The following is a 12120-nucleotide window of genomic DNA, read 5'->3' on the forward strand; positions in this document are numbered from 1 at the left end:
TAATGCGTTTATATATTATGTTATTATATTACATTATCATTTAAATCTATTATTTTTTAAATTATTAAGCTTGTTCTACCTTGTAGAAAACTGTTAACAATTCGCCATCCCTTTAAACTTCAAATAAGTATTTATATATATATATATATATATATCAGAATTATACAGAAATAATGAAATCTGTGTAGGAATTCGAATATAATGTACTATTGTAATAAAAATAATTATAAAGTAAAATCCCTATGACCCCTAAAAATGCGCTTAGGATTTAAGTAAAATGTATTATAAGTTGCCTAGAATTACACTACAAAACCTGTCAACTTCGCGGTTTAACCTAAACTTGGAACAAATGCATGCGTTTTGTACGTGGAAAGAGATAGCCGTCGGTTCTAGTGCAATTTTATAGTTATGGCGTTAATAACCGGTAATGAAAACAATCCAGCAACACTAAAGATTATCCTCGCAAATAACTTTTCTAAAGCAAAATGTGCTGTCAATCTAAAACCCAATGGTAAATATAGGTTTTGAATTTTTTACTCAAAATTGTGTGGTCCTTTAAATTATTTATTTAAGAATATATATTTTTCAGAAAGCAAAAATTATCTACCCTTTTTGTCAGTCAATGCAAATTTGGATTTGTTCATTCCAAATGCTGCAATATGGTATCTTTTACCACCAGAGCCAACATATTCTGATGTAACTTCTGAATTCCTAGAATTTGAGTCATTGACTTTAACTCCAACTTTAATTCATGGTTTATGTGGGAATACCAAACATGATAAGACTAAAAACAACATCTCATTCATTCTAGAGAAACTAGATGTAAAATTACAGGAAAAACTTTTTTTTATTGGAGTATGTACTTTGACTTAAATATTAAATAATATTTAAAATATATTATTTTAGGAAAGCGTTACTGTGGCAGATATTGCACTTTTTAGTACATTGTATCCACTTTATAAGTCTAAAAAATTAAATGAGGAATACCTCAAAAACTGTGCTAATATACTTAAATGGGTTGAAAATTTTGAAAAATTACCAGAAGTTAAGGTATTAGTAAAGAAGAGTGATCTTTAAGTTTACTAATATTAAATTTATAGGATGGCATTTCAGTTATTTTTGGTGAAAAAGTAAATGTAGGTGAGACATCTTACCAAATATTGATGCAAAGTGCAAAATACACTAATGCACAATTTGAGCAAATTAAACCAGCACAGGCAAATACTGTTGATAAAGATTCACCCACCACTGAAGTTACACAGGCTGAGTTAGAAGCTGCTCAAAATGCATGGAGTAAAAGTGTTTTAGAATTACCAAAACTAAAGAAAATTGAGAAAGTTGTGTAAGATTTTGTTTACTATTAAACTGATGTATATTAATATCTATTTTATAGTTTGCCAAAATCTGGTGAAAAAAATATTTTTATAACTTCAGCTCTACCCTATGTGAACAATGTACCACATTTGGGTAACATAATAGGTTGTGTTCTTTCTGCTGATGTTTATGCGAGGTATTCAAGACTATGCAACAATAATACCTTGTTTATTTGTGGTACAGATGAATATGGTACTGCTACTGAAACAAAAGCTTTAGAAGAGGGGTTGTCTTGTCAAGCCATTTGTGATAAGTATTTCAAAATACACAGTGATATTTACAATTGGTTCAATATTAGTTTTGATCATTTTGGAAGGACATCTAATCCAGAACAAACTGAGTGAGTAATATTTTATAATAGTTTTTAGACTTTTTTTATGAAAAAACTTGATATTTTAATTTAGATTGGCTCAAGATCTATTTCTCCAACTTAACGACAATGGTTTTATGTTTACACAGTCGGTTGAGCAACTACATTGTGAAAAATGTGACCGCTATTTGGCCGATCGATTTGTAGAAGGAGGATGTCCTAATATTGGATGTAACTATGAGGACGCTAGAGGAGATCAGTGTGACGGTTGCGGTAAATTAGTTAATGCAATCGAATTAAAAAATCCTCGATGTAAGATTTGTGGAAAAACTCCAAAGCTCAAGACTTCTAGTCAGTTTTTCATTGATTTACCCAAGGTAGGAGTAAAGACACAATAACGGATTGCAGGAAATTGAAGTCAAATTATATCCTTTGTTTTAAGTTAGAGCCATTGTTGAGACATTGGATAAAAATATCAAGTCCTGGTTGGTCCCATAATGCTGATGTCATTGCTAAGGCCTGGCTCAAGGAGGGTTTGAAACCACGTTGCATTACTCGTGATTTAAAATGGGGTGTACCGGTACCTTTAGAAGCCTATAAAAATAAGGTTAGACATTCATTTTAGTTGCTTGGGTTTGTTACAATTGCGAACCAGTTAAATGTAACTCAGGGGGGTAGAACCAATGATTGAACTGACCTGTCCACTTTATCTTATTTCTAAGCACCAACCAGGGCTTGTATTGTATTGCTTGTATATTTTTTCTAGGTATTCTATGTTTGGTTTGATGCTCCCATTGGGTATATTTCGATAAGCAAGGCATATACCAAGGAGTTTGAACAGTGGTGGAGACCCAAACCTGATACTAAAGTTACATTGTATCAATTCATGGCGAAAGATAATGTACCTTTTCACGCGGTGTTGTTCCCATCTATGTTATTAGGAGCTAATAAAGGATACACTACAGTATCACATATAATGGCAACAGGTTTGTTTTATAAATGTTTTATTCCACGCGTTTGTTACTGAGGATACTATTTCAGAGTACTTAAATTACGAAGATGGCAAATTTTCGAAATCTCGAGGAGTCGGCGTATTCGGTAACGATGCCCGAGAAACCGGTATTCCCAGCGACGTATGGCGTTTCTACTTACTCTATGTACGGCCCGAATCGCAAGATTCTAGTTTCAGCTGGAGCGATTTGGTTACCAAGAACAATTCGGAGCTTTTGAACAACCTCGGTAATTTCGTCAACAGGTAACGGTGATCATACAACGTAATGCCGGATTGTTTAGTGTACTTTCATTTTTCATAGGGCTTTAGTATTTGCCAAGAACAGTTTCAACAAAATCATTCCTAAAATGGCGCTCGAAAACGATGATTATCAATTGTTGGCGCTTTGTACCCGAGAACTGAAAGGATACACAGCTGCGTTAGAACAGGCGAAGTTGAAGGATGGTATCCGACATATTCTCTCGATTTCTAGGCATGGCAATCAGTATATGCAGCAGAATCAACCGTGGGTGAAACTAAAAGGAGATGAAAAGGATAAGTAAGATATTTCCTTGTTTATTAAGGGGTTATACTATCTCGGCTCCTTGTTTCTTTTTGGGATGTTTATTCTCTTTAAATCACTCTGATAATTTAGATGATATTTTGATGCTTTGAAATTTTGAACGTGTTCTGGTATATAAATCTTTTTATATAATTTTAAGATATAAAATGGCCGCATGGCTCTGGGTAACTACAATTAATTTTTTCTAAGAAAATTCGTTTTACACTAGTAAATTCCGCATCTCACCTGAAACAAAAGAAAAATCACATATTTGAACGAGATTTTAACTTTTTCAATACGGGTCATGGCTATATACTATCTTGATTTCTTAACAATAATGGCTTTCTGGAATAATTTGTTTTGCAATTCGAAAATTGACAGGCAAAAGTTGAGTTTTGGAGAATCCCCGCATAAGCACAAGGATTTGAATCTGCAATGTTGCCAGTTGTTCAAAAAAATCCAAAATGACTTGTAGTTCGTTGGATTCTACCTCTCGATTGCTTGTAAAAGGTAATACCGATTAGGAAAAAAGTCACTGATATGGACGTGAAAATATACTAAATGGTAATACACTAAAGTATAACGAATGCATAACGACAAAAAATAGTTTTAAAGATGAAAGCCGTTATTGATATTTTTTTTCGCTAAATTAGCATTTGAAACTCATAAAATTATACAGATAGTGAATTACAGTGATCTACTCTGATAGGTTAAGAGCCGGTACTGTTATCGGAGTTAGTTGCAATATCGCATGCTTATTAGCCACGCTGTTACAACCTTATATGCCTGACACCAGCTCAAATCTGAAGAAGCAACTGAATTGTGAAGATTTTGTATTAAATGCAGAGTAAGTTAGATCGTGAATACATCGTATTAAAATTAATTGCCAACTATTGCAGAAATCCTGTTATTGTAAATCTACTTCCTGCTGGTCATCAACTTGGAGAACCCTCGCCGCTTTTTACAAAAATCGAACCTACACAGGCCGACGATCTGAAGAAACGTTTCGCTGGTACACAAGAAGACCGCAACAACAAAAATTCCAGTAATAACCAGGATATCGCCGTTTTGGAAGCTCAAGTTGCCCAGCAGGTCTAGATTCATTAAATTCTTTAAGTCGTCGGTGATGTTAAGACGTTATGTTTTTTTAGGGTGATAAAGTTAGGAGCTTAAAGTCAAGTGGTGTGGATAAAGCTATTTGGCAACCAGAAGTTAAAATTCTTTTAGAGTTGAAGGGCAAACTCGAAGCTGCTAAGAAAGTGAAACCAACACCGCAAAGCGAACAGAAACCTGTTGTTAATGGACTTACCCTCAGTGCAGAAGAAATAAAAAAACTAGAAGAATCGGTAGCGCAACAGGGTTTAGTGGTTCGAAAATTGAAAGAAGGCGGCGCCGAGAAATCCGTCTGGCAACCGGAGGTAGATAAGTTGCTGACGTTGAAAAACAAGTTAGCTGTGGCGACCGGGTCGGCCGCACAAGCCCCGAAAGGAAAGAAGGGTAAAAAATAAGCTTTATTTTTTGACTTATGATTTAATCATCATAATTTATATTTTGTACGGTCTAAAGTAAATGTATTTATTGTTCTCTTTTGACGGTACATTATTTCAAGTATTATTTACATACTTTGATATAATTCCAAAATTAATATGTATTTAATATACTAACCATATTTATTTAATTTATTCCTTAAGTTTTCTTAAGATCCAGAATTGTACTTTGAAACAATAAATAAAAATAGTCGTAATTAGTTATTTTACTTAATGTACCAAACACACATTCCTTCACGGATTTTAGATACTATATGTCAAATAAAAATAGTATTATCTGTTGAATCATCAGTTTCCAAACATGGTAAGTAAAGTCATCATAATTTTTTTTGTATATGGACAGAATCTGTATAGTTTCATGCATTCCCAAGGATTGTCGACAGTTTCGCCATTGCGTAAAGCCTCCTGCAGCTGCTCATTGGCCATTGATGAAGAATCATTAGAGGCTAGTCTTAAAAATCAATACAATTACATAAATCTTCAAACACCACAAGCCAGATACTTACTTGGTTATATTTAGAATGATTTTTTCTTCTCGCGTCAGCTCCTCATCTTTAGAAGCTTGCAATTGGCATATGAAGCTCCTAGCGCAGCTTACCGGATCTCTTTTGATGATCACGTCCCAGTTAATTTGTGGTTTATTGCCGACATCGTTTATGGATCGTTTAAATACCTTCAGTTCTTCGTCTAAACAATTTAGAGGTTTAGCAGACATAGCTGTTTTAACTAACTAAATGATTCTTACTATTGGTGTATGTTTGCTCTTCGCCACGACTGCCGGCACCAAATAGATTCGTCGCACTCCCGAAACCGTTTTTCATTATGCCTTGGAAGTCTTGGGCCAGAGTGTGCATCATCCATAATCCCGCCAAACCTAAGCCAGCCATTACTACAACTCGTATAAAGTTACTCGCCTTAACCAGGCTAAGTATAAGGCTGAATATCATCATACGAAACCAGATCTGCATCTGTAAATGCAGACGTACGTTGATTTAAATAATTTCCTTTTGGGAGATATTTATTATGTAAACTGATAATCCTAAATCATGTTTATTTTTATGTGTGAACACGATTGGCTAATTATTCAATAAAGCCTAGCGATCTGTAACGTTTGAGAAAGTGCAAGTGGTCTTCGATAGACAAAAGAAGCAAAAAAGCAACGATGCCGGGTTGCATGCACGTTTCTTGATGAAAGCGACAGTCTGATAATTTAATGCAGGAAAGCTACAAAATTCCAGGCAAAAATAAATATTTCCGCGTTAATAAACAGATGCGAAGGAAAACGATATTGTTTGATTTAACGTATACATTTAATTCATAGTAAAATATAGCAATTTTTAAAATTAGAATTGGCTTACCTCGATAGTGTTGATTATTCTTGTTGCTGGTGTACACTAGATGGTTTTCGCGCGTTTTGCATCGTCAGAATCGTCTGTCCGGTCTTTATAATCTCGGTTAAAAGCGAAGACAAGAGAGATGGGAAAGTAGCGAAAGTAAGTTTCCTTGTCAAATCAATAGGCCGTATGGGCTCATATCGAGAGCACCTTAATAAACATATCATTTGCGGATTTGTTATATAATCTCGTTACATATAATCCAAAAATATTTGAAAAAACAAAACTATGGATATTGCTTTGCGTTAATTTTTCAAATTAATGTAAGATAATACCAAATTCATCAATTAACTGTGAAGTAATTATCATAATAATCAAAATTTAAGTGCAACAAAATAATTAAGTTGTGGTTATTTTATGTATAAAATACACTAATTATCCATAATTTACCGAAGGATGTTGAATTGTTAAAAACGAGGTAGTTAATGAATATCTCAAAAATATTATGAATAATATACATTTTGGTTAAAATGGTGGAATTCTAGATTAATTTAGAACAATCTTGCGATAAGTTAGAAGCAGTCTGAATTTTGATCATTAGCAATGTACTATGTTGAAATGAGATTTGAAGACATCGGCTTCCATTCTATTCCTTTTGAAGGGCCATAAAGAGTTATAATGCAGTGCTGTCTATTATGGACAAAATATATCAAAATTACTCAAAGGACTGGAAAAGTTAACCTTGAAATTGAAATACAAGTTGATGGCGGGATGAGGTTCTTGAAGACCTCCAAATTGAAAAGGAAATGAAAATTGTGATGTAAAAGGGCTAACAAAAATACGTGTACCTAAACCGGATTATTTCTAGTAATTACTTGGAATGAGCAATTAAGTATTGCAATGAAGCTTCCAAAATTAGTTTAAGGGATTAAGAGATAATTCTATTGCTTTTGTTGACATAATAAAGAGAAATCATCAATGGCATAGACGTGTTAAAACATAGTCGAGAAAACACTCTGTATATGATGTTGCGTCAAAACCCTAACAAAATTGTATTTTCGCTTTAGCTATGTTCAGCTAGTCCTTTTCGTATGGGAAACTCCATTGTCGACCTTCAGTGATGCCTTTTAGTGCTAATATTGCTAATAGTCGAATTGTTAAAATTTTAGCTTTTGTATGACGTATTACTTTAATTGCTATAAATATTTAGGGGAAAGAATCGCTGTTATAGGGCTTGGAGCTGGACCTTTTCTAGCCTTTCTACAGTTCATATGAAGTTTTCGGTTTTCATTTGACCGTTGTTTCTTTAGAATATCGATAAGTCTGTAAAGTTTTCCATGCAGCTCTTGGTTTCTTTTTTCGTAAGCGCTTGCTTTAACTCTGTTGTTTATACCGCGTACAGTAGAATAATTCAAGTTTCCTATCATTTATGAACGCATAGTCAGAGAAACTATACGTTTCTTTGACACTTAAAATTGTTTAGTCGAATAATTTTTGAACAGCAACAATGAAAAATTGCTCTGAAATGTTGTAGTTAAAACGGTCGAGATCATTCAATGTAATCTAGATAGCTCTTTTGTTTCTTTTTTTCGTAAACGCTTGCCTTAACTCTGTTGATGATGATGCTGGGTACTGTAGGGCTGATTTTTTACCACTGGTTAACACTTACGCTTCACTAAAAACAATTCTACTTTCCTGTCGCTTTATATCACTTCGAATAGTTGAAATTGGTGTGCAATACCGTTAAAAGGCATACAATAGGCAGTGACAGAAACTATACGTTTTGCAATTTTGAAATTGCTCCAAAAAATTGGAGTTAAAACGGCTCAGATAATTTAACGCAATCTAGAATATCTTTTGCAAAATTTTCATTTGTTGGAAACTCGATTAATTTGGTAAAAAGTTGACTGTGGGACTATGCTTTACCTTCAGAGTGGAAAGGGAAATTCAAGTAGAATTGGACAAAAGCGTTCTTTATGATCTAATCAAAAATTTAAGAAAAAATAATTAGGCGTCTGATTAAGTTTTAATGAATTTTCAGCAAATTTATTTCATATAAAAATAGATAACGAACATGTCTTGCACATTATTGGTTGTTAAGTCTGAATTTTAGTCACTTCAATATCTTGGAATTTTTAACGAGTGGACCTGTTGCTTAATGCGAACTTCTAAACACAGTTCTTGATATCCATCTTAAGAGATCACCCCAAAACACATCCAGTGTTACCCAGTCTGGATATTGGCACTATTTTACTTGTATTTTACACTCTTGTCTGCCAATACTCACTAGCATACATTTTGCAATAATACTCCGGCAGAATTCGTATTAGTAACTATCCGACAAATATTGTTTTTTATGATTTTACGCCTTCTCGAACCTAACATACCGAATGTTATGTAATATGAATTTTTAATTTTGTTCGCGTCGCACCCTGTACGTTACAACATTTTTCATGTTACGAATTAGTGGTATGGGATATCGAAATGTAAGTAACTACAAACTGTTATCATAAAACACAAAGTATATTTCTTTAGTTTTAAAAATACCATTTTGTAAATATAAATAAACATCTTATCTAAAACTCGTATCTAAAAAAAAAGAAAACATCACACGAAGTATTCTTTTACGCATCTGTATGTATCGCTTCTTAAATAATTTATTATTAAAAAGAGATTACAATCACAAAAAAAGCTTTGAAAAATATACAGTTACTTAATATATATATATAGGTTCCTGAAATATGTACACATATAGTTTTTCATTTATTGCGAGTTACAAACGCAAAAAAGGAATCCAAAAAATTGACTACTTAATTAGCATATCACAATGTAAGTACGAAAACCTAAAGAATCATTTACAACCAAAACAAGCACGGTCCGAATTAGTTTCAAAAACTTATATTTGATTAATCGATGCTGGTTTGGTTCGTCACTGGGGAGGATAAGGATGAATTAAACCTAAACTGCGTGTGTATCTCGAAATCCTTATGGCTTTAAAAAAATAATAAATAAATGCATTAGATCTCTTGGAATGCCCATGCTAAAATGCAAATCAAAATGTTTTAAGTTGCGTCAAAGATCAATGCTAATCGGAAAATGAAGAGATCAATAAGTACGTTAAAATTTGGTGACAATGATATCGTGTTTTAATTTTACAAGCGTGCGTCCGAAAGTTTGTGGCATTTTTTCGACAGTAACATTCGTAACCAGAACAAATACATCGATGGGAGCTCATCATTATCAACGGATCCTAGTCATGGTCAATTAAACCCCCAGACTCGCTCTTGTTTTGATGATTTTGTCGTCGTAATGTAACGCTAAACTACCGACCAAGGCCACCAGGGTCCGATCTAACCAGGTTACTGGATTCGGATAGATGAGACCGCCTTCGTAGAAACCCAGATGTCCTCCGTGAGCCAGCTCTATGTAGAGTACATTCGGTTTTTCAGCTGCAAAATAACACGAAATATATTAAACGAACCCAATAATTTTGACCAACATCTTACTGGCAAGATTTCTTATAGGATCCAGTAAAGCCTCGGGAACGATGGGATCATCTTTGGCGTTGACAAAAATTATTGGCTTTTCTATATTCGGTAGATAATGGACGCTTGAACTCCATCTGAAATGATATCAATTGGTCAATGGTACTAATAAAAATTATGTCGCTTAATCATACTTGTATAGCTCCGTAATTGAAGTGAATCCGTGTACCCTTCTTGTGTAAGCTTCATCCAGTTCGGGTAGAGTAGCAGCCGATATGATTTCATTTTCCATCAATTGGAATCGTTGCTTTACTTCTTCACTCAATAATACTTTGCTATGTCTCAAAATGATATTCTTTAGGTTTTCGGTCATGACGTAGAGATAGAACCGACGAAAGTTCTGCCAGTTCAACAACCATTTCGTGCCTCTGCAGAAAATTATTGAATTACAGGGGTATTGGTTCTGTCAAATAAAATATCTTACTCGATAGCGTCGTATCCTTGACATATGGATATACCGCCGATTATATTTGGATGTTTAACTTTCTCTAGCTCTCCTAGATATTTAGTTACCAGATTTCCACCCAAACTAAAGCCGACACACACCAATTTAGTATTTGGGTGTCGATTAATCAAATTGAGTAGCATGGCATGAAAATCATCGGTATTACCTGTAAATTGCATCATTCTAAATTAACTAAGGTGCTTTTTTAAGTGAATAAGGATATCATTTCAATTTACATATTTATTAAGTTTAATTAATATGATAAGGGTATAACATGTTGAATATTTAAAAAAAAAACTATAGACAAGTGAACCAATATAAAAATTCAGTTAAAAGAAAAATATTGATAAATTCTTCAATATCAGGTTCAAAAGTGTCCCAGTACTCTCTAGGGGTCATTCGTAATGTTTTGATACCAAGACTACTACATAGAGCTTTATGTACACTCTGTAGTGGGTTAGCAACTGATTTTTTATCATCTGCCATCTAGTTGAACTTATATTTCTTGACAATTAACCTGTTTGAATGCTGTAGGAAAATGCTACTGAATAATTAAAGGAAACTTGGGGAGAAAACATCATACACTTACTTCTAATAAAGATATATATATATATATAAAACTAGAGTATTGTAAAAGTAACTGAATATTCGTTCCTTATTAGATAGCAAATTATCACAAACTGAGCAGAAATAGTAAGGGTTTTTCATTAAACTAAATAAAGAATGTATATTTATAAAGAACAATAAAAGTGACCCAATATCAACAAATATTGCATAACCAATTTTAATTTAGAATTTTATATTAGTTTGTCTTAAAACTTGAGCAACTGTTGTGACATTTATATATATTGCAAATTATTGTGCTCAAATAAAAAAAGTCGAACTAATCTTAACAGTTGGGTAATGTGTTAGAACTTACCATAACTAAATATTCTTGGAGCTGTTACTGGTACCTTGGGCAATGCACCCACATGATTCAATACTGCACACCTATAGCCATGATACTGCGCCCAATGTACAAATGTACGTATATATACAGACTCTGATGTATTACAAATACCTGGACAAATAGCAATTGATATATCATCTAAAATCAAGTACCATTGTCAGAACAGTGTTATATATTATATTTTTAGCATCCTGCCTGGAAAATTAGTGTCTAATGGTTGATACATATCATAAGTTAAGGTGGTTCCATCAGATAATGTCAGAAAAACTCTTTCACCCATAGGCCAGGGGCATTTTACCCTCCCTATGACACTGTGTAAAATAGTCTGTACATGACCACTAAAGCCCCATAATCTAGTTGGAATGTATCTATAAACAGTATAAATAATATATTTGTAGAAAAATGCACATTCCACTATTTTATTGTGATATTAAAAATTGAATTAATATATACGCTGACAACAATATACTTAGGGAGTGACAATTTGCAGATAATGGAATACTTACGGGTCGTTTAATAGAGGGGATATTTTCAAGATATTATCCAAGAATTTGTTGTCACAGCACCATATATTTGGTTTTTGTGGTTGTGCATTTACATTTAAAAGTCTAAACAGAATACATAGTATTACTGCTATTGCAGCTAAGAGAGCCGTTGACATTGCCGGAAAATGATTCACTCTATAATATATTCGTTACACTTATGCGTAAAACCCACTATTAAACATACAATGAGATAATATAATAATCGGTGTATGTTAATTTACAATTATCAATAAATAAATATTCCTAGAACTATACATTTACAAAATATGTTGTGCCATGACAAATGACTTTGACAAACGTTCGTATGATGTTGCCAGATGTTTTTCGATCGGGCGTAGTCACTGCCTGATTTCATAGAAGAACATCGTTACTTTAATTTAATCGTCTAATTCAGGAAACAAAAACATTACGAATTAGCTTTGCAAAGACGTGTATTTATTTTTTCAAACACTATTGTACATTTAGAAGCGAGACGATGAAACCATTAATAAATATAAAACTTTAAATATAAAATAAGA

The 12120-nt window shown here is 33.3% G+C and overlaps 3 protein-coding genes across 3 annotated transcripts; 1 reads left to right on the top strand and 2 right to left on the bottom strand.

Moving 5' to 3' along the window:
* The first annotated feature begins 303 nt into the window (after positions 1-303).
* Positions 304-4981, top strand: MetRS (methionyl-tRNA synthetase 1). Its single transcript, XM_076403523.1, has 13 exons — positions 304-511; positions 590-855; positions 907-1050; positions 1101-1342; positions 1394-1714; positions 1779-2061; positions 2127-2291; positions 2451-2670; positions 2726-2939; positions 2998-3234; positions 3947-4084; positions 4137-4329; positions 4389-4981. The coding sequence occupies exons 1-13, from the start codon at positions 409-411 to the stop codon at positions 4743-4745; spliced, it is 2883 nt and encodes a 960-aa protein (XP_076259638.1). The 5' UTR covers positions 304-408; the 3' UTR covers positions 4746-4981.
* On the bottom strand, positions 4748-8623 carry LOC143195978 (uncharacterized). The gene is made up of 5 exons (XM_076403529.1): positions 7722-8623; positions 6143-7681; positions 5530-5752; positions 5291-5471; positions 4748-5235 (listed from the first exon to the last, which is right to left on the bottom strand). Exons 3-5 carry the CDS (start codon positions 5750-5752, stop codon positions 5073-5075), a joined length of 567 nt encoding a protein of 188 aa, XP_076259644.1. The 5' UTR covers positions 6143-7681; positions 7722-8623; the 3' UTR covers positions 4748-5072.
* On the bottom strand, positions 8623-11914 carry Hydr2 (abhydrolase domain-containing protein 2). Its single transcript, XM_076403528.1, has 7 exons — positions 11564-11914; positions 11253-11425; positions 11028-11195; positions 10088-10274; positions 9798-10031; positions 9625-9740; positions 8623-9567 (listed from the first exon to the last, which is right to left on the bottom strand). Exons 1-7 carry the CDS (start codon positions 11716-11718, stop codon positions 9383-9385), a joined length of 1218 nt encoding a protein of 405 aa, XP_076259643.1. The 5' UTR covers positions 11719-11914; the 3' UTR covers positions 8623-9382.
* Positions 11915-12120: the final 206 nt, after the last annotated feature.

Source organism: Rhynchophorus ferrugineus, unplaced genomic scaffold (genome assembly GCF_030347505.1).
Source record: "Rhynchophorus ferrugineus isolate W39M unplaced genomic scaffold, kcgeb_rfMv2 rfM4, whole genome shotgun sequence".
Lineage (NCBI taxonomy): Eukaryota > Metazoa > Arthropoda > Insecta > Coleoptera > Curculionidae > Rhynchophorus > Rhynchophorus ferrugineus.